This window comes from Tursiops truncatus, chromosome 21 (assembly GCF_011762595.2).
Source record: "Tursiops truncatus isolate mTurTru1 chromosome 21, mTurTru1.mat.Y, whole genome shotgun sequence".
Lineage (NCBI taxonomy): Eukaryota > Metazoa > Chordata > Mammalia > Artiodactyla > Delphinidae > Tursiops > Tursiops truncatus.
The window spans coordinates 27,450,700-27,477,397 of NC_047054.1; the positions used below are offsets into that span (position 1 = coordinate 27,450,700).

Sequence of the window (26,698 nt, forward strand, 5' to 3'; positions counted from 1 at the left end):
ATATAATGTAGGGCGCGGTCAGCTAACTGCTACGCGGCAGGAAGCTGAAATAAGCTGAGTCATCCTTCCTGTGGCCACTGCGCTTGCGCTAAGTATACTAATGAGGTTTTAAAGTAGCGACCTATCCGATGCTGGCTCACAAATCGCACCATCGGCGAAAGCCAATCACAGAGCGACACATGTTCTTAATCCCTATATAAGCAGACTGCTATAAGATTGCGGGGTCTTCCTTCCATCTTTCTTCAACCAAGCTGTGCTCCAATAAAGTGTGATACGAGAAGAATCTTGCGTGTGGCGGCTCGTTATTCTGCCGGTCAGAAACGGCTCGCCGCAATATAATATTATATTTTATTACTGAATCATTTATTTAAACAAAGGTCTGTTATTTGGCCTGTAGCTTTGGCATACTTTTTTTTTTCTTTCATTCTTTTTTGCTACAAAAAATAGTTTATTTTGTTTAAATCCTTGTTTGTAGCCCTAATAATTTCCTTTGGTAAATTCCTGGGATCACAATTACAAGAACAGAAGGCTTTTACTATCTTTAAGCCTATTAGATGGAGATAATATTAGGAAGAAAATTAAAGCAGGACACCAGGAGTGAAAGGGCATTGCTATACTAGAAAGGATTGTTAGACAAGACCTCTCTAAGGAGGAAATATTTGATTAGAGACCTGAATGAAAAGTAGCGTTGAACCGTAGGGATACTTGCAGGAAAGGCCTTCCGGGTGGAGGGATCAGCAGGTGTTAAGGTCCTGAGGTTGGAACTGGCTTTGAGTTTTCTCGAACAGGAAGGAGACCAGTAGGGCTGGAGTAGACTGTGCAGAGGTTACGTAGGGAATCTAAGGTGGGGAATTAACTCTGGGCCAGACCAAGATGGGCTTTGTTAGCCACGGTAAGGATGTGCAATTCTGTTCTTAGTGGGGTTCAAGGCTGTTGAAGGATTTGGACCCAGAAAGTGATACTACCTGATCCCTTTGTGGAGAATCAACTGTAGAGGCAGGAATGGAAACACCAGACAGACCAGGTAGTTAAGAGGCTACTAGTGTCGTCCCAGAAAGGAGATAATCGTAGAGCAGCAATAACAGAAATGCCCCATGCTCTTTAAGTTCAGCAAAAAAAATAATAATAATAATACTATATATATGTGTGTGTCTGTGTATGCTTGTGTAACTTTAATCTTTGCTCTTTGGGTAGAAAAATGTCATTTATTGTTGTTCAATTTTTTTATTAGTGGTATAGAATATTCGATTGTTTAATTAGCATGTGTTTTCTCTGTCTTATCTTGGGTGGCATTTTATCATCAACTGATACAAGAGCTTGAGTGATTCAGATCAGTATCCCTCAGATCATCATATTATTATTGTTTGTTTGTTTGCCGTATTCGGACCTCTCACTGCTGTGGCCTCTCCCATTGCGGAGCACAGGCTCCGGATGCGCAGGCTCAACGGCCATGGCTCATGGGCCCAGCCGCTCCGCGGCATGTGGGATCCTCCCGGACCTAGGGCACGAATCTGCGTCCCCTGCATCGGGAGGCGGACTCTCAACCACTGTGCCACCAGGGAAGCCCTATTATTGTTTTACATATCAAATTTCTGGCAAATATCTTCCTAGTTTGTTGCCCACTTAATTTTGTGTATGATGTATTTTTGTATAAGTTTTCAATTTGAAACCAGACCTCTACTTGATGATTGTGGCTTTAATTTTCTCTGGGCCAAGATTTGTTTAGGAAAGCTTTCTTTGATTTCCAGCTGCTGGGACTCCTTTTCTGTTTCCTGGGTCACTGCCCCCAGGGCTCTTTCTGGTTATTTCCTCACTAGGAATTATTTACTTATGGACCATGGCCAGACTTTCCCGACTTCCTGACCAGCTGTTTTGGGGGAAAGTATGGAAAAAGAAGATGACTTGAGGTGGAGACAGGAGAGAACGGCTTTGTAGGTGCTAGAAGTAACAAGGATAGGAAATTACAATCAGAAAGTCAGGCAATTTACACTCAGAATTTCTGGACCAGGAGGAGAGTGGAGTGGAACTGAAGCTCCTCAGACCTACTTTAAGCTGACCAATTTGTTCTTTCCAGTGACACAACAGTGATGGTGGTTTAAAAAATCCAATCCTGGCCTTCCCTGGTGGCACAGTGGTTGAGAGTCCGCCTGCCGATGCGGGGGACGTGGGGTCGTGCCCTGGTCTGGGAAGATCCCACATGCCGCGGAGCGGCTGGGCCCGTGAGCCATGGCCACTGAGCCTGCGCGTCCAGAGCCTGTGCTCCGCAACGGGAGAGGCCACAGCAGTGAGAGGCCCACGTACCGCAAAAAAAAAAAAAAAAAAAAAAATCCAATCCTATTGGCTTTACAGTGTTTCATCCCAAATATTGGTGACAGCTCTTATTTTCTGGTGGTGATGTGGATTTAACTTCTTTGTTTCCATCTTGTCCATTAAAAGTAAGATCCATGAAAAAAGAGGCTATGCTGGTTTTGTTTGTCTGACTTTACTCAACTCTCAGGACGACCTCCAATGTTCAGTAAAGGTTGGAATATTTGTCAGATGAATGAATGAGTGGTTGGAAAATATGCAGTGTTAGTGGGGAGTGAAGGATATTTTGTCATGGGCCGGTGGTCAGATGTGTTTTAAAATTGGCTTCACTGTCCTGCTTTGTTAAACAGAGCAGTGCTTTTGGGCTCTGGGTCATCACTAGTTCTTAACCCACCAGGCTGGCACGTGGTGATGCCTTGAGGAGCTCCTGGGGTGGGTAGCCAGGCTTGCTTCCTTACTTTGTGGTCCTGTGCCATGTTACTTTTTCAGCTCTTCTTCATGTTTTACAGCAATTCTCAGACCTCTTTTGGCTATTTTGGCATCATTTTCTCTTCTAAAAATCGACCTCAGATTATCTAGGTTACATTTTGGATGGCTGATGACTTTTGGTATTCTATACTCTCATTAATGGGATGGTACTTGGGATAAATATTGAAGGATCGTTATAGGTTTTCTTCTGATAAATAAATCTCTTTTTTTAAAAAATTTTTTTTTAAATTTATTTTTGGTTGTTTTCAGTCTTCGTTGCTGCACTCAGGCTTTCTCTAGCTGTGGTAAGCGGGGGCTACTCTTCGTTGCGGTGTGTGGGCTTCTCATTGCAGTGGCTTCTCTTGTTGTAGAGCTTGGGCTCTAGGCATGCAGGCTTCAGTAGTTGCGGCACGCAGGCTCAGTAGTTGTGGCTTGCGGGCTCTAGAGCACAGGCTCAGGAGTTGTGGCGCATGGGCTTAGTTGCTCCGCAGCATGTGGGATCTTCCCAGACCAGGGCTCGAACCTGTGTCTCCTGCATTCGCAGGCAGATTGTTAACCACTACACTACCAGGGAAGTCCCCAATAAATCCCTTTTTATAGAAGCCAAAAATATTTATTAGACCAAATTGCTGTCTAACAGACGTTACTTGATGATTGGCAACAAATTAGAAGTCTTTAGATACAAACATGAAACGAGCCAACTAAAGCCAACTTTCAACTATCTATGCTAGTGGGGGGCAGGGAGGGTATGGTGAAAAGAACCCAGATGCATGTGCTTCCACGTGGTGTCTTTTTGTTGTAGTCATTGCCGTTGCTTTTTGTGTTGAATTACCATTTTTTTGGTTGGTTTTTTTTTGCGGTACGCGGGCCTCTCACTGTTGTGGCCTCTCCCATTGCGGAGCACAGGCTCCGGATGCGCAGGCTCAGCGGCCATGGCTCACGGGCCCAGCCGCTCCGCGGCATGTGGGATCTTCCCGGACTAGGGCACGAACCCGTGTCCCCTGCATCAGCAGGCGGACTCTCAACCACTGTGCCACCAGGGAAGCCCTGAATTACCGTTTTGATGTGTCTGTTAAATTCCTGTGTATAACACATACTGATAACTAGAGCTAAATGGTTATTGTCAAACAAGAGCTGCGTCTGGTGCTACTGAGATGGCATGAGAGAGTGGAGACGTTGTTTAGATGGGGTAGCAAAGGACAAAATGGGGAAGGAAGGCAGTTAGGTCTGGGAAGACTGGTCTGCTTGATGAAATAAGAGATGTAGGGTTGGTGCAGCCCAGCTGTGGGGAGGATGAGAATCCAGGGAGTAGAAGGTCTCATCTGGGTCTTCCTCAGGTGTCCAAGGAAAGAGAACTTTGGACCAAGGATAGGATTAGGGTAGAGATGGAAAGAGGGAAATAGGTTCTCTAGGAGCAAGCTAGAGAAAACAAACCAAAGATGGGACTAGCCTACGCTCAGAGGATGTGAAAAGTGAGCTCCTTTGGAAGGGAGACAGGCTTAGATGTCTGGGGTGCCTGATCCGACCTAAATGTCTGCTGAATCCCTGAAGTAGTAACATAAATGATCACCGAAGAAACATATCCCCAAAAGCAGGGAATATTGAGATCTGAGTTTCATTTATGTGCCTATGATTACCCAAATCTGTGTTACAGTGGCCTTTAGACACCATCGCACCTTTGTTAAAATGTGTTCAAATGGAAACATATTGACTTCAAACCCTGTCTGACAACATAATATCCTCTCCGCACAAATTACAAAGTCTACATATAGGTGTTGATTTTTCTGAGCTCCATTTTGGGCCAGTTATTAAAATATCATCATCATCGTCGTCAGAGTTGTAACACAATGAAATATAATGAAATGACCTAATTACAGTCTTTCCTCTCTCCCACTGCAGTTTTAGAAAATAGGTCAAAGTCAATAGGATATTTACGTTCTCTTCCAGCCTCCAGTTTAGTAGCTTGAGTGTTCATGTCCTGAGAATACAAAAAAGGATGGGATATGGAATAAAGATTTTTAAAAATCATTGTTGCTACTCTGAATGTTAGGTACAGCTCTCTCCCATATGCCCTAACTGCTCATCTTCCAACTCCAGGAAAGTTCTTTTTTTTTAATGACTTATGAACATTGCTGTCTTCTGATAGGTGGAATGGCTGAAAAACGAGGAGCCCATTGACTCTGAACAAGATGAGAACATTGACACCAGGGCAGACCACAACCTCATCATCCGGCAGGCACGGCTCTCGGACTCCGGAAATTATACATGCATGGCGGCCAACATCGTAGCCAAGAGGAGGAGCCTGTCAGCCACAGTGGTGGTTTATGGTAAGACCAACCCAAAGGCCAGGAATGGATAGAGAGGACAGAAAGCAAAGAGGTAGAGGGAGGTGCATTTCATTAAAGCTTTCAATGTTTAGAACGGAAAGGACTTTGGGGGTTATCCATTATAGCGTTCTCTCCTGCCTCACCCCTTTGACAGGTGGAGGCAGATGCCTGTTTCTCTTTCATCCAGAATTGGACTTCTGGAGATAGTCAGTGACATTTTCGATCTCTTTTCAAAATAATTTAAAAAGTTGTTTGTTTTCTTTCATTGTGTTTATATTTGAAACGAAATGAGGTGGGCAACTTCTGCTTCCCACTCTTCGCAAACCCAACATCCACCCCCCCCGCATCTTCCCCAGACCTGCTGTCGGCACGTCCTCTCCTGGCATATGAAATCCACCAAAAACAAACATGACTATTTGCTGAATATCTCAGGTATTGTATAAATGAAATTCCCAGCTATTGAAGTAAAGGCACTCCCTTCCACAATAGAAGAGCCCTGGGATTTATTTTTGAAGCATTTAAAGTTAATAGAAATTCAAATGCTGACATTTTCTTCTTATACTCCGGATTTTCAAGTGCTTTAGAGATACATTGATGGTTCATCATTTCCTTGCAATGCAAATTCTCTGTATCCCTCCTGTATCAGAAGAGTAGATTGAGGGGTGGAGACTAGATCAGCCCTACTGTTGCCTCACGATGGGGCAGCCGGGGAGGGTCCCCGCCAGTCTCTTGGTACTCAACTCACAACACAACTCACAAGTGGCTTGCACATAGTAGGCAATCAGTAAATACCTCTTTCCTTTTTTTTCTCCCCTCCCCATTTTTCTCTCTCAGTGAATGGAGGCTGGTCTTCCTGGACAGAGTGGTCAGCCTGCAATGTTCGCTGTGGTAGAGGATGGCAGAAACGTTCCCGGACCTGCACCAACCCAGCTCCTCTCAATGGTGGAGCCTTTTGTGAGGGAATGTCAGTGCAGAAAATAACCTGCACCTCTCTTTGTCCTGGTGAGATATACGTAGATTCCCTTTTCCCTTCGGATCCACCAACATTATTGGGCTGGTATGAAGCTCTCAGTAGAACCTTCCTTTCCAAAGTTACCATCTTCCAAGTTCTTCGAGTGGAGCCTTTGTCCAAAGTGCTAATGTGGAACTCATTGTAATAGCAAGAACATGGGTGAAATACCTCTGTTTGGGGGCATAATTTTTTTCTTAATACTCAGATGACCCTAGACACTCACCATCAATAAGCCAAATGTTTTGACGTATTTTTATACTACCAGTGTTTGATTGGGCTAAGCCATCCCCTTCTCTCCTCGGGTTCTCCCATTTTGTAGCATTCATCTGTATAATAGGGATTAAGTGAGGTGTCTATGAGCACAAAACAGGTACCAAATCCTTGACCTTTTATCATCAGTCACCAATCAACTAACCTCATCAGTTTTACCTTTGTATTTATTGGCAATATAATTGGCAGAGATTGTATCACAGCAGTTTCCATTTCGAATGTGGGCTCTGCTTGCCTTCCTCTCTGAGTAGAGAGAGGCTTCCTTTACCAAATATGGCTTTTATGAGTTCTTTTGCTCATCTTACTGGCTCTCACCCAATTTATACAATGAGGAGTAGCTGAGATGGAAGATGACTTTCTGAATGAGAAGCATATCCTCCCACTGAGAAATCAATTGATCCTGGGTCTCACATGCATGGTCAACCATTAGCTCCAAGGACACTGGACCAGAGACTCGTGTCTTTAAAATTGCGAGTCTAGGGCTTCCATGGTGGCGCAGTGGTTGAGAGTCTGCCTGCCGATGCAGGGGACACGGGTTCGGGCCCCGGTCCGGGAGGATCCCACATGCCGCGGAGCGGCTGGGCCCGTGAGCCATGGCCGCTGAGCCTGCGCGTCCGGAGCCTGTGCTCCACAATGGGAGAGGCCACGGCGGTGAGAGGCCCGCGTACCGCAAAAAAAAAAAACAAAAAACAAAAAACAAATAAAATTGCGAGTCTAGTTCCACTCAGAGCTAAGGCCAGGCTCTCACCAGCAGCATATGCTTGGAGCTTTGTTTTGAATTTGCATTCAGTATACATTTATTGAGTGCTTACTATGTGCCGGGTACTGTGCAAGATACATGTATACATGTAATGTCGTTTAGCTCTGTGTTGTGATTTTTATGACCCCCAGTTGACAGAAATAGTGAAGTCAGGCTAAGTGCTTACTTAGGGTGCTCCACCCAGAAGTTGACAGAACCAAGATAAGGACTCAGACATTTTGCTTCAAGTTCAGTATTTGTATTTTACCCTGCTCTTGCCTAGCTACTCTAGATTAAAAATGGCAGTGTCTTCAGTAACCCACATAAGCATGGTTGGCCTTTTCCTGGGAGATAGTGGGACACTTGTCTCCAACAGCTGCCATAATCTCTAGGGTGGTTTTCTAGGAGAATTAGATTCAGTTTGTTCGTTTCTACGTACAGCAGCAATGCACGACCCAAGAAATTCTATTTGTGTAAGTCTTGGCGTCTTGGGGTTTGGCTGACCTGTTTCAGTTTAATACTGTCAGTATATATGGGTTTAAGTTTTTCTTATTGAGGGGCTTTTAGGACTTGAAGAGCATTTATTCTGCTCTCTGTTCTAAACCATGAACCCACAAGGAAGCGGTGATTACCAGTGGTTCCTGCACATAGTGTATCTGTCCATCTAAGATGCATTTGGGCATGAAAGATGGGGAAAGAATGGATAATGACATTATTAGCTAACCCAAGGGCATGGGTAATTCAAATATTTGCCCAAATTCAGTAAATTGGTCTCATCCTGAAATAGCAAGAGAATTACGCCACTGCTTTTGTTAGCCTGTCTCTTTAGGAAAGAAACCACGGAGAGAAGATAAACACATATATTATTTTGTTTTTGTGGTGGTGGTGACGGTTTAAAATCCAGCTCTAAGAACAACAGCGGCCCTGGGGTGAGTCTCCCAACAGCTGCCAGATTCATTCTAACGATGGTTCCCTCTGTTTCCCTTTGAAGTGGACGGGAGCTGGGAGGTGTGGGGAGAGTGGTCAGTCTGCAGCCCAGAGTGCGAGCATCTGCGGATCCGCGAGTGCACAGCCCCAGCCCCAAGAAATGGGGGCAAATTCTGCGAAGGCCTAAGCCAGGAATCCGAGAACTGCACAGACGGTCTCTGCATCCTAGGTAACACCTTCTGTTGCACGTCTTCTGTGTCTGTCCAGCATAGGAAAAGAAATGCCATGACCATTAATTCGGTGAAATAAGTTCACAGAAAACAAAATCTCCCAGAGCCAAGAGAATATGGGTGAAAAGTGTCGAACAGTAGACAAAGAGATGTTTAGTAGAGGTGGGGTCATTTTAAACATCGTTATCACTGTCAGTTCCACAAATGCTATGTTTATGATGGACGTAACCGGATATGATCTGAAGATACATGATGAAAGAAAATGAGTTAGGCTTTTGAGCTTAGCAAGTCTTTTCTTTTAGGGGCCAGCATTTTTTGGTTTGGTGAAATTCTGATACAGATCACCATATGCTTGTATTTCTCCCAGGAATTTTACAGCACTATCAAGTGTTTCGTGGTCCTCAGGGACCATGGTTCTGGAACAAAGGGACGTGTTGTGACTGTTGCCTTACAGATGGGGGGAAAATATGGCCCTGAGGAGGTGGGTGGGTTTTGTATCAAATTGGTCTGGCAAGGCAGGAAATAGAATGCTCATTTCAGAACTCCCAAGCCTTTGCTTTATTCCCGAGATTACATTACAGCCATCTTCAAGTGACTGTCTGCCTGGTTATGAAAGTATGGGAGGGTCAAATAGAGCCACATAGAGATTGGTTTTAATTTGGTGCTGTCCTATACTAGCTTCGTGGTCTTGGGCAAGTCATTTAGCTGCTTAACTTCTCTGACTGTAAGTCCCAAAAAAGTACCTATTGTTGGTTATCGTCAAGGCTCAGTGATAAAATAATGTATTTGAATATTTCATGGAACAGAATAGGTGCTCAGTAAATATCAGTTCCTTCTCTACTTGCCCACTCAGATGTGCTAAGGTGTATTTGATTTTTCTTAGATCCTTCAAAAACAGGAGATTCAAGGCATACCTATTCTCTAGAACCAGGTTGCCTTCTTGGAAAACATCCAGCAAAAAAGAAACAGTGTAGTTCAATAGTGTGTCATCTTTTCAGGAATATATGTCCTTTTTATTTGGGAAGATTATGGTATGAAGGAAACATCTAAGTTGCATTTTTTTTTCTGTATCAATATGACTAGCTGTGCTTGAAAGCAAGCCTCTACAAACAGTCGTATTTTCAAAATAAGTCTAAATGGTTAATACATTGAAACATTGAAAGAAGCACTTTCTCATAGCCCATAGTTCCTTTGTTTGCTGGTACTACTGCTGAGTAGCCTGCGTGTGTCAGATACAATACAAGGGTCTGTAACTAAAGGGAACTTACCCACCAGTCTCAGTGATGAAAGGGCCTGCTCTCGAATAAATACATCCCGTCCCCTTCCTAAATGTAAGGAAACATTTTTTTAAAATCAGCTGTATTGATGTCTAATTTACATATGATACAGTCCACCCATTTTAATTGTGCAGTTGGATGAATTCTGACAAACATGTACGGTTGTATACACCATCACAAATAAGACAGAGAACATTTCCATTAATCCCCAAAGTCTCCTCATGTTCTTTTGCAGTCAGTCCTTTCCTCCTACCCCAACCACCTTCTACTTTCTTTCACTTGACATAATGCTTTTGACGTTCCTCCATGCTGTTACCTCTATCAGTAATTAGTTCTTTCTTATTCTTAAGTAGTACTCCATTTGATGGATCTACCACAATTTGTTTATCCTTTCATGAGCTGACGGACATAGGGTTGTTACCATTTGGGGGCTACCATGAACAAAGCTTCTATGAACCCTTGTGTACAGATCTTTGTGTGGACATGTATTTTCGTTTCTTTTGGGTAAATACCTAGAAGTGGGATTGGTGGGTCATATCATAATTAGATATTTAACTTTAGAAGAAACTTTCCACAGTAGCTGTAATCATTTCAATTTTTACCACTAAGATGTAACTGTGCTAATTGTTCCACATCTTTGCCAACACTTGGTATTGGTCTTTTTAAAGTAAGTCATTCTAATGAGTAAGTACATTTGTGATTTTAATTTGCATTTCTGTAATGGCTAACGATATTGAGCAAATTTTCATTTGTTTATTGGTCATTCATCTATGTTTTTTGATGAAGTGTCTATTCCAGTCTTTTCAAATGTAAGGAAACAACACAAATTCATTAGCAAGAAGTTTAAGGAAATGTGTCTCTGGCCACCCTTGACTACCACCAGATTTATCTGAAATATACCTTTAAGGTATGACTATTTTTAACATGTTTGTAAACATATTCTTCCATTGATTAGGACTGTAGTTAGGACTCTAATCTCATATATCTTCTAAAAAGCTGTTGACAGTATAACTCTGTGGCTACTGATTATAGTTTAGATGATCATTAGACACTTTTGAAATATTAGAAATAAGAAAGTACTGGTTGAATTTTAGATGACCATATAATAACCTTTCCTAACAACCAGCAACTGAGCTTGAGCTTGGGGAAAATTCTATGAATGTCAAGCTTCAACCTTGGTTGACTGACACTTAGAGTTACTGATTGAAGACAGACAATGGTTAGCTCCTAATGTGAGAAAGAATTGTTATCAAATATGTAAATATTATTCATTTGCACTTGTATTGTAATATATAGTTATTTTTTAGTTGAGTAAGAGTTATGTTTAGGGCTAAAAGGAATTACCAGCACTAAGAGGATAGTGACCAGTCTAGATCCCAATTTTAAAATCTGAGATATTGTATTCATCAGGGTTCTCCAGAGAAACAGAACCAATAGGATACGTATGTAAGATACAGGCTATAAACATACGCACATACATACGTACATATGTAAAGAGATTTATTATGAGAAATTGGTTCATGTTATTATAGAGGCTGGCAAGTCCAGAATCTGCAGAACCAATGTCCCAGTTCAAGTCCAAAGGCTGGCAGGCTGCTATAGAGCCAGGAAGAGCCAATGGCCCAGTTCAGAGGCTTTCAGGCAGAAGTCTCTCGTACTTGGGAAGGATCAGGACTTCAGCTGATTAGATGTGACCCACCCACATTATAGAGGGCAATCTGCTTTTCTCAGCCTGTCCATTTCAGTGTTGGTCTCATCTGAAAACACCCTCACAGACTAATGTCTGACCAAATATTTGGGCACCTCATGGCCCAGTTGTGTTGGCACATAAAATTCACCATCATAAACGCATATGTACTTGGGAAGTCCCAAAGCATAGTTCTTTCCTTGGAGCCAGTCAAGCCGAGGTTCAGGAAATTGCTTTAATTACTGAATGAAACCCTTCTTTGGACATTGCCATGTGTGGTTTTAGTCTCACATGTGCAGTTTAGTGGATATGCTGTTTACATTTTCCAACAGTGGAAATCAAACGGGTAGGGAAACAGTGAGGTTTAGAATATGTTCAGCACTGAAGGTTGAGAGCTCTGTTAAATCCCCTCCTGAGTTTAAAATGCTGTGTAAGCCTTTCCTTTCTGTTCAATCTATTCGTTCCCCTATTCCCTTTCCTACTTAAGCATGAGTTTTTCTAGCATTCTTTGCCTCTGTAATATGCATATTAAGATGTCTGTCAGACATGATCAGAGACTCTTGATGGCTACAATGACTAAGCTTCGTGATGGAAAAAGAGTGAAGCCTGTGAAATCATAGAGGTGAATGAGATGTATTTACACATCAGTGGGAAAGGGGTATGTTTCTAAGAGCCCAACACTGGGACGTATTCTGCCCTTTTAGACAGAGAGTGGCTAGTCATGTCAACAAAAATGAATAGCATTTTACTATCTCTGCGGGAATCAATGAACAGCAGTCTAGTTAGATGATGCCAACATCACTCTATGCTTCTAGCTGGTACTTCGCCAGGGTGCTCTTGGTGAAACTAGCTGTGCTCTCAGGATAGAGATCCAGTGAAGGTTTGGTTTGATTAAAATAGCATTTGGCAACAGCTCTATGGAGCAGTCGCTTCCTGAAAGATCTAGGTCATGTTCCAATTTGGGGATTTCCTTCTTTTAAATTTTCTTCCCTTTATGCCAGATACGACCCTAAAGCAAGTCCTCAATTCCCAACTTCTCTTGGCAGTTACACAATGACATTGCTCGGCTGTTGGATGACCTACAGTTCTTTGCTTTTATTTAGCTCTCAACAAAGCATCTGGATTCCTTTTGTTGTCCCTGAGGGCTGCATTCCTCCTAGAGATGGAGCTGCCAGCTCTGAGTGATCACTTTAATATTGGGGTATGGTTGTTGCTAGGTCGGTTGTGACTAGCACAGGACCTTAGTGTTATGCTATCCCAGATGGCCACACCTAAATGCCCTCAACAAGGAAAGAAATGCCCCAAGACCGGGGAGTGTAAGATTAAGCAGTTGGTACCAATAGCAGTGAGTCCGAGGTTCCAAATGACAAGCATAAACTAAACATCCAGGGCCTTTACGCTAGAACAGTTCTTTTCGAGGAAGATAATTACATGGGATGACCGTCGAGAGACAAGAACTCGTGGATCCATGTTTTTTAAGCATTAACATCAAAATCAGGTAGTTTTCTGACCGCTGTCCTTCCTACTTGCTGAACTTAGCTGCTTCTGTGCCGGAGGATCACAGAAATGTCCGTGTAAATGACATGTACATTCCTCATTGGCAGGAACAGAAGGGTGAAAAGTGGGGTGTTTAGTTTGAGTCTGAGAAGTAAGGGGAGCCTGCTCCCTCTCCTTTTTATTCCAGCAGATGAAAAACTAAGGGCTTTGGCTTCAGAGGATTGAGTGAATCTGCTTCAGAGGGGATTAGTGCCCAGATGTGCAGTGAGAACGAAGCCAGAGAAATGTCACAGGGACCCAAAAGAGAGAGGAAATCTTCAAGGCTGAGCTACCTGATAGCTAATCAGTCCTTCTTGTCAGGATGTGAGCTAGGTCATTTCAACATTGACAGTTCAGAAATGGAAAGATCAGTTACATCGTGCTTTGTTTTCATTTCTCCTGCGTTACACTGATAAGAAAAGTTGGAGGTGACAGTTTGGAAACCCCATCAAGGATAAAGATGTCTATACAATAGCAGGTTCAAATAAACATCCCCAAGCTACATCTCATAATCTAACCACATTGTCTGTTGAACTATCTACTTAAGTGACCTAAAGGAAGCACCTGAAAAGGTGAGCCTGTAATCACATCAGAGTACAGGTTGCCTTGGAAGCATTTTCTCATTGTTATCCATTACAGTAATTACCTGGGTCCCTTCCCTGTATTTCTTTAGGGCACTGAATAAGAGAATATTCACTCCAGAGTTAGCTAAGTGCATCCGAAACAACTCTTACTTTTTGCTAGTGGTTTACAGAATATCCGTTTCATATATAAGATTATAACAGATGGATGTCCCTTTACCAAAACGAAAACCGTCATGTCCTTTCTTTGGGCAGAGAGTCAGGAATCATATTGGACTCTTCTGAAAACTTTTTGTTGGATAAGGTCATATTTCAGGACCTGCCGCACTACATAATTGGTTAATTATAGCACAGTGAAATTCTATATAGCAAAGAAATAAAAATGGCATCAGCAAGATAACATGCTAGCACAATGCATTAAGTTGTCATGAAGTTTCCTACTGCTTGTTAATTCTCCCAAGTAGTTTTAATGTTAAAAACCCATTTCCATTCCATTTGTAGTACATAGTAGGTATTCCTTTTTCCATGAAGATTTTCCCTAGAAATACCCAATAGCTGCCTTTCTGCGTAACAAACAATTGATTAATTCAGAGTTGCCTTTATGTAGACAGCATAGAAAATGTGGATATAATATTGCAGACCCACAGGAGTGATAAGAATGTGGATTTGGACATATGTGGTGTCATTAGCAACTTAGCCACAAGCTCTCTCCCATGCTCCAATAATACTTTCCCGTTATGAGACCCAATAAGAAGACCAGTGAATAACACGCTTTAACGAGACAGAGTGAAGTGGCTCATAACAGAAGTTTCCGTTGTGCTTAATTAAAAAAGAAAATAGAGATAGCTCAATACTCATATGTCTTAGTGAAAGCATTTTTTTTAAATTCTACAAGGCTAAAACTTTTACTTTTGTGCCTTGTGGTAAGAGGATTTGAACTCTGGTGCCACATCCTGTGTGGAATTGAGCATAAAAAGGAAAAAGAATGAGCCACATACGGCAAATTACCATAAAATGTCTCCGCTTTGTTATCCACCCTCTGTGGACTTTTCTGCATTTATGCCTTGTTAACAAGAAGATAAAGACAGCTGATTGTCTTTTTGAGCATCATCCCCCTTCCAAGTAAGGACTGACCTTCATCCATTGGCCCATTGATGATTGATATGTATTTAGTAAACCACTGAAAATCTATGGCCTCAGGCATAGAAAATAAATTTATGGTTACCAAAGAGGAAAGTGGGGTGGGGGATAAGTGAGGAGTTTGGGATTCACATACACACACTACTGTATATAAAATAAGTAAATAACAAGGACTTACTGAATAGCACAGAGAACTATACTCAATATTCTGTAATAACCTAAAAGGGAAAAGAATCTGAAAAAGAATATATATAACTGAATCAGTTTGCTGTACACCTGAAACTAACACAACATTGTAAACCAACTATACTTCAATTTAAAAAAAATCTGTGGCCTTTCTTTTCAACCAGCTCTGAAACAAGGACTTAAGATGCCCTTTTTTTTTTTTTTTTTTTTTTTTTTTTTTTTTTTTTTTGCGGTACACGGGCCTCTCACTGTTGTGGCCTCTCCCGTTGCGGAGCACAGGCTCCGGACACGCAGGCTCAGCGGCCATGGCTCACGGGCCCAGCCTCTCCGCAGCATGTGGGATCTTCCCGGACTGGGGCACAAACCCGTGTCCCCTGCATCGGCAGGCGGACTCTCAACCACTGCGCCACCAGGGAAGCCCTAAGATGCCTTTTGTGATACAGGAAATTTTCCCTCTGTCATCATCATCTCTTTATTTCTTCCCAGACATGTGCCACATGTACGTAGTCATGACAGAGTAACCTACATAAAAATTTCCTTCTCAGCTAATACAAACCAATGCAATTATTCTGTTTCTTTCTTCTTCTTTTTCCTATTCCTATCAACTCCCCCTGACCCACTACCACCATATTTCCATATGAACGTTTACACTGGGCTTACATTCTTTTAGTGGAATTGGACAGGAAGTGCTGTCATACTCCAGAAACATGTCTGGAAGATTGTTTATCTCTGAGGCATCTTGTTAACTTTGTTCATTTTATGAGAGGAATTGAAATAAAACATCTCTCCTGTAAATAGGAAAGACTCTAACATTAAATTTGGGCAGCTGGAGAACAGGATACATAACTCCATATCACATTACTTAGAGAGGGTACACACGGTACACACGTCACATTAGAGAGGAAGAAGACTAAAACAAAACCAAACAAAACAGAACAACCCCAAGAAAACCAGATAGACAAATAAGAACAGATCCCCGTGACAGTGTAAACTGGAGACAGAAACCCCAGTAGAAAGCTTAAAAACATTTCTTAAGGACGGGAAATTTTAGCCACAGGGCCAGATGGTTGATGGGAATACAAATTCATTACAAAGAAAAGAGAAATATTTTGTAGATGGCATCCCCAAGAAGCACAGGGAAGGCACTGGCTCCTAATTGGGGATTGCGAGAGGGTACAGAGGTTGAGTTTCCATGAGGGCTGGCCCAGGATGGGCCTGGGTTGAGCTGGCATTGAGAGCAAAGGCTGAATGGCCTTCCAGCGTCCTCTGTGATTCTGAGTTGAGATGTTATTCTCTTTCTGAAAAATTAGAAATGGACATGAACCTAGAATTGAGAGAAATGAATGAGCTGAGCCTATAGGATTTGAACATTTATCCTATAGGTAACAGGTTGAAGAATCCGGGCTCTGGCGTCAGATTGCTTGAGTTTGAATTTCGGTTGCAATGCTATGAGCAAATTTCTTCATTTCTCTATGCCTAAATTTATTCCTCTATAAAAGAAAAGTTATAATAGTGTCTATTACAAAGGGTTCGTTTTGAGGAGGAAATGACCTAAACCATGCAAAGCATTTGACATCTGTAGTAAGCACTCTATTTGTGTAAATAATAATAATAATGTGTGTGTCTTCTAGTAAAGGGATTCCTGTGGCAGAAAAAGTGTGTTTTCCATGTTCTGTGGAAGAGTTGACAAGTGACACTTTAGATATTTTGTTAAAACATTTCGTAATATATCTGACTAATACAGTGTCTAATGAAATAAAATGTGCTTCACATTAAAATCTATGGGACACAAATTGTGTTCTTGTATGAACCAGTTCTGAGGGGTAATTTGAGACATACCGTTAGTTGGAGGAACACGGTTTACAAGGACCCTAACAACTCATGAGGATTCTTCAACTTGGTGTCAGACCAAAGTGTCAATATCCTTTCCCAGAAACGTCTGAGAAGTAGCTGAGAGAACAGCTCTTGATTTTCCAGTCTTCCTTTGCAGGGGGGATTTAGTTATGAGGAGGAGACAGACCAGGTGATCTCTGAGGTCCCAACAAGTCCTAAAATTCTATGATTGTAACAACTAATTAAAAATAACTCAAGGGGAAGGCCCAGGAGAGAAGCCTGGATGGTCCCCAAGTGAGAAAATCATTCTTCATTATACTGAGAGCTTCCCTCGTGTTATGAAATACACATGTTCTAACAATTGTGTTAGAAAATAAATTTTCATAAAGCAAATTCTAATTTGTCAGCACACATTTAAAGATCCTTTGTCACTGGTGGGGGGAAAATCCCCCACACGCACTACTAGACCATAACACAGTCTCCACATCCCAGGGTTATCGTCCTGGTGCCGGCTCTTCTGGATCAATGATATCTGTTACATGTCAACACTTCCATCATTCGACATTCCCACATCCCCAAATTAGCGATTTTGGCATTATTTTTTGTATTTTTAAAAGCTATCTAATAGATTTGGTCAGTAACTAATGATATCCGGAGTCAGGAAGTTTCCAAAATTTAGGCTTTCTGTCCTATAAAACAGACTCTCCCCATTTCAGCAGTTCTGTGTATTCCAGATCCTACCTCTGCAGTCTATTTAATCAGGACTCCACAAAACCCTGGGTAAGAAATATGAGTCTGGATTAGAGAAAGATTTAATGTCTGAGATCATAGAGTGGACCAGCCGTAAAAGAAACGGCAAGAACCCAACCAGGGAAGTGATTTAAAACAGAGTAATCTACTCCTATAAAGGATTCAGTGCTCTCTGGGGTGTGCTGAACAAAGTGAATTAATAGTGGCGGAGGAAACGTCTTTGTTTTGATTCTATATTTTCTCCTTACGTTACAAATCAAATACGTGTGTGTCTTCAAGAGCATTGAGACATGTGATCCAGAAAGCGAAGATGATATGAACATCACCAGCATACATTATCCTTAACCCTGGCCTTGTCCTTTTTCCAGAGAAGTGTCAGCATCCTCCTAAAAGCCCCGGCCTTGCATACCTGTGTTTGGGAGAGGACGACATTGTGCAGTGGAATAGAAAATTGCCGTGATCATTTAGAAAGAGATCATGGGGTAGGGAAAAGGGTTCTGCACCGGGAGTAAGGAGTCCTAGGGCTTAGTTCAGTTGTTTTGTTACTAGCATGTGACCTTGACAGATCTCTCACCATCCCTTGCCTTCTGTCCATAACTATCAAATGGGGGCGGGATACGGGGTGCTGGGTGATCTCTAAGCTTCATCTCAGTATAAAAACTTGAAGTCATCATGATTTTACAGATACTTGTCTTTTAGCCAGCTTTGAGGAGATATTCTAGTTCAGTCACACCTAAAATTCACCGTTTGGATGATGAATATGCAGGGTGATAGGGGGACATCTTTTAGATCTGAAACAAAGGTAACCCCCTCCCCTACCCAGCAAAGCCGGTTGCCAGCCACCCCTAAGAACTGAGTCATCAAAGCAGGCCTCTAGCATCTGCTCCATTCCCTTCATTGAGAAGCTACAATGTCCTAGGAATTCATACAGAAATTAGGAAATTTAGGGACCCTGACTTTGTAATGATCGTGATTGAAAGTACATACAAGGCTGAGTAGCACTCATCTGTTCAACAAATATTTATTGAGTACCTACCATATTCCACTTACTGTTCCAGGCACTGAGAATAGATGAAAAACACAGATATAGACTCTACATGCCTGAGGCCTGAGGAAGCTTAGACTAAAACTACAAGTCAAAGATTCACAATTCACAGTTTCTTTTTCAGCATTTTTTTTTTTTTTTGATAAGACAGGACTGATGGCCTGTGTATATCAGTTGCTAAGTATTTCTTTAGCAGTCAGTGAATAGTCATCGTAACACCCTCCCCAGTCTCACCACCCCCACCCCCAATCCATTCCCTACCCACACCTCCCTGTGACCCAGCAACTAAAGGGACCGCCCTGGACACAGCAGAAAGTCACCATGACCCTATGTCAGGGCTGGTGCTCACACTGACAGGAGGCTTCTAAACTATTTTTAAATAATTTGAATATCACTCCTCCCTTAAGGTAAGGCAAGTGATCGTGATGACGTTTATCAATAGATTATTCCCTTAAGCTTGAATTATAGACCCTGAACATTTATGGTTAGTTTTGAGTGAGTGTGTATGTCTGTATACACATACATACATTTTCCTGTTGTGGATAGAAGGGAGGGAATCCAAGCAAAACAATTTACAGCATAGAAGAATCTGAATATGCATCTTCCCTCGGAGCAGAATTGGAAACAGCGCATTTTATCACTTTGAGGCCAATTGCCGATAAGAAAGTCTTTGCAGACAGATGCTTAAACATCTTTGCTGTAACCCCAAAGCATACTGTACCCTGTATATCCATCATAAAAACAAACTAACCCACAGTGAATCGGTGGGAATGGACAAAGGTGGTAAGAAATCTAGACATTGAAGTGATTGAGTTCAAAAATGAAATATGCAAATGCCCCTTGGGAGTATGGTCATTGTGGATACTTATTCATCTGAGTTTAGGAAATACAAAAGACATTCCTATAAGAGATGTCAAATTTGAAAGAAGGAAGAGGGAAGACGACATCATCTCATGCACACAAATTGTGTGATTTGACTGAGGGGCCATTGTGGAAGGTCTTTGTCATCATAAGTCATATCCATGAGCTGTCTCTTGTAGTACCCATCTGATTTCCCCTAATTAATACGATGGGATCTTGAACAGTTCTTTGGTAGAACATATTAATACAGCTGATCTTCATTTACTGATGTATATCTCAGATCTTACGGGGTTTTATTCAGGTGGAGGGTTTTGCCATTCAGTCCTGGAATTTCTCTAATTACCCAGATAGATATCTCTGAGGAAACCAGTGATTCCTCTAACAGACGTAACCAACTGGAAAACCCTGGGAGGAATCTCTCAAAACCTCCTGTTCTCTGTACTTGTCCTGCATGGATGGATGTGCTCAGAGTGCATTTTTTAAATTTTTATTTTATGTTGGAGCATAGTTGATTAACAATGTTGTGTTAGTTTCAGGTGTACAGCAAAGTGATTCAGTTATACATGTATCTATTCTTTTTCAAATTCTTTTCCCATGGGGAGGGGTAAATTGGGAGTGTGGGATTGACATATACACACCACCATATTTAAAATGGGTAGCCAACGAGAACCTACTGTAGAGCACAGGAAACTCTGCTCAGTGCATTTTAAAAGGGGCAGTAGATCTTACGATGGTCTATACAGGCTGGGAAGTGGGGAGAGGAAGCAAGAATTGAATTAACTCAGTAACTTGGGGTAAATACGGTCTCTGAAGAGTCATTTCTGAGCAGGATCTTTAAATTTAAAAAAAAAAAAAAAACCCGAAAGAAAAACGCAATGCAGAAATTAACAACTGGAAAGAGTGAAAAAACGAGAGATGCGCTGTGTTTTCCATCGCCGGAAGAATTTCATGGTTTTTACAAGAGCTGGTGGTTGTGTTCCTGCATGTCCTACAGCCGTAGTGAGCTCTCACCAACCACAGGAGAACAGAATAGAATCCCTGCTTGTCATCTTCAGTGTCTGCCTGACACGTTCAATCACGGTGGTGTTGCCAGTGAAAGCAGACCTCGTGTTTATCTAATTATCTGCTAGTGCTAATACAGAGCAGGTCCACCAGATCCTGGGATTTCCTGCAGCTTTGGAGAGCGTTCAGAGGGCTTCTTAATTATTTCTGGTTATGGGAGAAGAGGGAAAGCATGAGTAAATGAAACACACTGATAATCAATAACTTCAACTTTTTTTCTCCCAATCAGTAAATAATCAAGCAAATAGCTTTTAATTTCACTTCTCCTGCTACTTTTTTTCTTGCCATGATCCTCTGTTGCAGTGCCAGTTATTTGTGAGCTCATCATTTAAATATGATCTTCATGTTAGAAGCCCATAACTAGTGGTGATGACAAAAGTATAAAATCAATCAGATGAACACTTACAAAGTAATATATTTTGAAAGAAATTGCATAGTATTTTAGCGAGTATAAGTAAGATAAACTGTCTAGAGAAGGGGGAGATTTCTTCCAACAGAGTAGTAATCACCAAAGATTTCATGAGGGAATCAGAAATTGATCTAGGCATTGGAGAGAGGACATTTTTATATCGGAGGCTTGGAGGGAGGAGGGTGTCCTTAGAGAGGAAACAGCTTGGGCAAAAGCACTGAGAGTTCACGGATTGATCAGACTAGAATATGGATTTTTGCTGAGGTGCAGCGGAAACTGAGTCACATTTGATGTGGTGGGACCAGTTAATAGAAGACCATAAAGGTAGACAGAGAAATTGGCCATGACATGGAGGCTGTGGAATCATGGTAGATTCCTACGTAATGATGCTAGAGAATTCTTCCAGCAAACAAGGAACTAGCCAGAGAGAATGGGCAGAGAAGACTGAATCTGCCACACAGTTCAGAATCAGCTCCTAAATAATTTGTGATTACAAAGACTGTGGAGGGTAAATGAAAATAAAACTGAATTCAAGACATATATTTTGGGGGGAGGTGAAAAAGGTTCCAAAGCATATGATCTATGAAGAAGGAAATAATGAAAATGGTCTTTGGAGATGAAAACATGGGACGTGTCTGGTTTAGTGAAAAGAAGGGTGATCGTGAACTCTAATGACCTGTGTCAACTGCTGCCCGGCAGGAGAGAGCTGTTCCGGCTACTGTCCTGGTGGGCATTTAGTCCACACGGAGTGGCTTGATGCCTGGGTCTCAGGAAACATATATGTGTGGTATCCAAAACCCATAGAAGCCGGTTTCAAATAATCGCAAGGCACGGGTTTTGAGGGCAGCCCCTTGCCCAGTCTGTGGGTTGGAGATTGAATCCATCCATCCACATGTGTCGTCTTGCAACGTTTCTGTAGTGTAGTTGTCAGCACGTGCGCCTTACACATGTGTCATCTCTCCTTATTCTGGCTCACTCAGATCCGTGGGATGTGGGCTGCATGCAGCTGGCCACAGTTTTTCCCTGGCAGAGAAAGGATAAGGCTGGATGAGGGTGGGTGGGAAGGTAGGAATGCAGCCATAAATAGCTTCTAAGAACAATGGAAATGCTTTGGGAGCATGCCATGTAAAAAGGAAGCCAAAATTTAAAGAAAGGTGGAAAAGAAATGAATCACCACCAAAAATAAAAACGTAGATTGTGGGCTTCCCTGGTGGCGCAGTGGTTGAGAGTCTGCCTGCCGATGCAGGGGACGCGGGTTCGTGCCCCAGTCCGGGAGGATCCCACATGCCGCGGAGCGGCTGGGCCCGTGAGCCATGGCCACTGAGCCTGCGCGTCCGGAGCCTGTGCTCCGCAACGGGAGAGGCCACAACAGCGAGAGGCCCACGTACCACAAAAAAAAAAAAAAGGGTAGATTGTCCTCTCTCTCCCTCTCCCTCCCTCCCTCTCTCTCTCTCTCTCTCTCTCTCTCTCTCTCTCTCTCTCTCCCTCCCTCTCTCTCTCCCTCTGCCTGTCTCTCTCTCTGTCCCCCCCTTCTCTTCCCTTGCCTCATATATAAGTATATATACCTCTATGCACACACTCACCACACGCACGGCAGACACAAAGCAATATTTGCAATACAGCACTGAGACAAAAGCAGATTGCCGAACAGTATATAAAAGACAATTCCATGTTTTTGTAGGTAAAAATGATCAATTACTGTCAATTTCATGTAGTTTCCTGCTAATATGTGTGTAAGCATATATGTGTGCACGTAACCTTATATGTATATAAAATCACAGAGAAAAAAAGCCTAGACTTGTATATATAACAACGTAATAGTGGTTATCTCTTGGTGGTGGAATTATGGGGGGTGGTTTGCACTTATCTGTATTTTTTTGATATGGTAAGTGTAAATAATAAAACTGATTTTTTAAAGAAAACAATTTAAAACACTATTAAAAATAAAATTTAAAAAACACTTGCACATCTTTAGCCTGTAAATACACAAAATCACTATAGGACTGAGTTATAATTACCATCAATTTCTATTTACCCAGAAGGTACCTCTTGGTGTATAAGTTAGACCCTGGGAAAACTTGTGATTTTCCCAAACTACAGCTCAGCTGCCACTGGCTCAGAATTACATTTCTCTTCCTGCAAGAGAAAATGGGCCCTTCTGTACACTCCAGCTACCCCAAAGCCTCTTGGGAGGCAGAGAGGAACTGGAGTTGAGTACACAGAACCCCAGATTTGTTGCCAGGAAGTGGCGGTGCCCTCAGTAATCACAAAAACACAAACCCCTATTAGGAGTTCTTGGAGAGGGGCCTAAGCATGGGTATTTTTTTTAAAAAAAAAGCTCCCCAGGTCATTTGAATATGCAGCCCATGTGAAGAACCATGGCCCTAATGGATTAATTTACTAAGGGGCCATTTGAACATGGCCTTGGAGAGAGGTAAAAGTAAAACAGAGAGGATTTGGTTGACCAAGGCCAGTGACTGCATGGCCCTGAGCCTTGTGAGAAAATGATTATGCAAACAGAATAAAAGAACGTGAACTGTGGGTGGGCCATTCTTGCAAAACATAGCGAGGTTGGTGGTAGCCCTCTCTTGAGCTCACGGTAGAACAATCTCTAATCAGACATTTCAAGCTGGGAAAAATGGTCTCTGAGAGCAGCTTGCTGACAAGATACTGCTTTTCAGAAAATACAGCAGAACCCAATGTTGATGCCGATGCCAGGGGACTAAATCTCTTGGGCACCAGAGACTTCCAGCCTTTTCCGTGAGACGATGCAGGCTAACACACGTGCTGGATCTCAGCATAACACACGCGATGGTAGAGGAGCGGCCCTTTGAATAATTTTGACTCTGCTTTCAGAATTCATTTCAGGTGGATTTCTGTGGAACGTCTTTGGTAGTTATTCTAAAGATTTATAGGAGTGAAAGCAGGGTAGCACAGGGGTCTTCTTTACATGGCAGGAAAGGGAAGTTTCGACTTGCCCTTGGTGTCAGCAAGCAGAGGACAGGATTAGGCACATGTTTCTTAACTCCCGTTCAAGGACCCCTGAAATTCACTAGAGTTTCCGATTTGGAGCTGTGCCTTGTCTCCACGCAGTAGCACGTGAGTCACTGTTGTCCTCTGAACAAGTATGATGATCATATTCATAACATGTTCAAGTTTTTATTCATCAGCTGCTATGTATTGATGGCTGAACATGTGCTAGCCTGAGGCTGCATGACTTCATGGTTATCATGTTTAACCCCCCGGGACCAAGCTTCAAGGCCATTTTTATTCCCATTTTACTGTGGGGAACACTGAGGTCACAGAGATAGATGAAGACGATCCAAGATTTAAATCCATTTCTGATCCTGAGAGTCTGCACTAATCCGTGTCAGTAATGACGACGCCGGAGCTGGGTGTCATCAGGTCAGAGCGGAGGATGCTCTCTGCTGCTGCTCTGTGCCTCCATGTGGCCCCCGCCCTCTATCTGGGGACTTTAGCCCTGGGATTTTCAGCTCCGTTCACTCTGTCTTTTTTTCAGAGCTGTACCGGGTAGAACTCTACTACCCCAGTTTTTTTCACATCTTGGCTATATTCGATTTGTTTTTCTGAGGAGTAGTTATACGTCTCACCTGTTTTTAATGGAGTTTCATTTTGCTACCTGGCATAATCTTCGTTCCTGTGGTTTAGAAGGAAGAAAATATTGTTAAGCTCAGCCAGAGTTCTAAACAGATGTTCTGCATGTCTCTTTGTGTTGTCCTAGCAATGCATCACTCTCAGATGTCTTAGCCTTGGCCTGCCAGCATGGCTCTGCCCATGCCAATGCTTAGAGCATACGATAAGCAAAAACTGAAGTCGGGTTAAAACCACCAAAGTCGTTTTGTTCTAGTTCTTCAGTGCATTAGCATCTGGACTTCGGGCGGGACCACCTGCTCTAAGGAAACTAGTATGGCATTGAATCTGTGCAGTAAGGGAAATGCAAGGTTTTGGTTTTAAGAAACCTGACTGTAAGAATCTGAATATGATCCTATCAACTTGAACACATTATTCTATTTTATGAGGATTTCTTTTTTAAAGAAAGATTTGTCAGATATTACCCTTTGCCTGTTAACTTCCCCTCATTGTAAAAAAAACAATGGTGGCCCCTTTGCAAAAGTGTGATCTACACACAACTTTTATAAGCTACTTCCATCACAAATCAGATGGTAGAACACACAAGAGTTGTATCTGGAGCACACGGCAAGGGTTTTCTGTCAAAATCAGTATTAAGTGCAGGGAGTGGGTTAGGCTAAGAGATATTCCGTGAGGGATTCGGAACCTAGCTGTGTCTGTCTGCCTGCGAGGGGTTACGGTGCAGTCAGCCAGGTAATATTTATGAAGTTCTCCAATGTGTACTGTGCGAGATTTGCTTCAGTTAAAAACATAATCCAAAATGACAGGATCTCACCCCGCTTGGCTCGCCTTCAGGCAAAGAAAGGAAGGAGGCTACACAAGGTGACTTTTCAAGGTCCCCTGCCTTATGGGAGTCTGTGAATGCTTAGCAACAGCCCCCGTGCTTGTAGTCAGACTGTTCCATCTACACCCTAAGAAGCCGCGAATGAGAGGGATGGTGCACCCTGCAAATCCTCTGGAATTTGACACGGTGTCAGACCTGGTCTTCCCAGGTTTCTGCGTGGTGGTGGAGTTGTGTTGGCCTGGGATGGGACCAGGGGCAGGAGGAAAGGTTAGTGGAGGGACTGTGGTGTAAGACAAAGCAAGCCACAGGCACCACGTCTCCAAGTGATTTGCAAGATGATTGCAAAATATTAGGTGATGAAAGATGGCAGGGGATGGTGGATGAACGGCCAGCCATGAAGAGGATGGATAAGAATGTCTGACTTGCTTTCGAAAAGACCAAGTGTCTTTTCTCTGTATCCATCTCATCTGACCGCTGCCCTTCTCAATAGCATGATTAAAAAGGACACCTTTCCATTAAGAGAGATCATCCACATTTTAACAGATGATCAAGATCTGAAACAAAAAAGTGTGATTTCTTCAAAATAAACCTTCAACACGCTCACAATACCGTAGCACCTATACCCAACGAGAACGGAAGAAAAGCAGAGTTTGGAACATTTTATCCAGACCGTGATAACTGCAAACCAATGCAGGATCCCTTTAAATATTTATTCATGGTTCATTTTTCTATCATCATATATAGTGAAATAGCATCCCTTACCTGAGCAGTCTTCTGGCTGTATATAAAAAACGGACAGGCGGCAAGCTCACTGCTCTCATCATGCCGATAAGAATCTAACAGATGCAAGAGAAAGAAACCAGTAAGCCTGAGGGATTTTTTTTTTTGAAGGAATGAAGCAGTTATCCTAGAAAAATATTGCAAAAGAGAAAAATTTTAAAAATTAGAATGAAAAGGATAAATATGAATAACATAACCCGTATTGTCTGCAGAAAGAGAGAAAATGTTTCCTTTATGGAGGTAGACGTGAAGGGATATAGGAAATATATCTGTTCCGTGTAAATTATTAAATGCAACTTTCTTTTTTTCTCTTTCTTTCTTTTAGATAAAAAACCTCTTCATGAAATAAAACCCCAAAGTAAGTTATTCTTCCTCTTGTGAATATCACTTATTCTCATATTTTTGCTGTTGTATTTGTTTAGGAGCCAAAGAGAATTGAAGTTCCTTCGAAAGATCCAGGGCTTTCGGGGGGCTTCTCATTGGGTTTGGAGTCACATATCAGAGGTTTAAATGGAACAGAAATATGCACACCCCCTCCCCTCCTTCAGAGTAAAAGTAAACCTCTCCTCTTGATTCCGCCTGCCGAGAGCAGTCCATTTACCTGCAAATGTCATCTAGGACTCTTATTTCTGAGGAGATTTATCTCATTAAAATTAATAACTATTTGTCAGTACAGGCTTTCATGAGAGCAGCCTTGGGCAATAGCCTGATTACAAGACTCTCCACCTAGGAAGGGGCAGGGGGTGCCTAAGAGAAGAATCCTGAAATCCATGGCAACTGGGTAGACGAAGAACCAGTATTCCACAGTGAAAAGGCCAGGAATTGAACCTGCTGGG

At 42.3% G+C, this 26,698-nt stretch overlaps 1 protein-coding gene across 1 annotated transcript in view; it reads left to right on the forward strand.

Moving 5' to 3' along the window:
- UNC5D (unc-5 netrin receptor D) overlaps positions 1 to 26,698 on the forward strand; it is a 607,834-nt gene that overhangs the window by 481,950 nt on the left and 99,186 nt on the right. The window contains exons 5-8 of the mRNA XM_019921243.3: positions 4,922 to 5,102; positions 5,937 to 6,104; positions 8,115 to 8,279; positions 26,188 to 26,220. Of these exons, the coding sequence (XP_019776802.1) occupies positions 4,922 to 5,102; positions 5,937 to 6,104; positions 8,115 to 8,279; positions 26,188 to 26,220 (547 nt within the window). The remainder of the gene's footprint in view (positions 1 to 4,921; positions 5,103 to 5,936; positions 6,105 to 8,114; positions 8,280 to 26,187; positions 26,221 to 26,698) is intronic.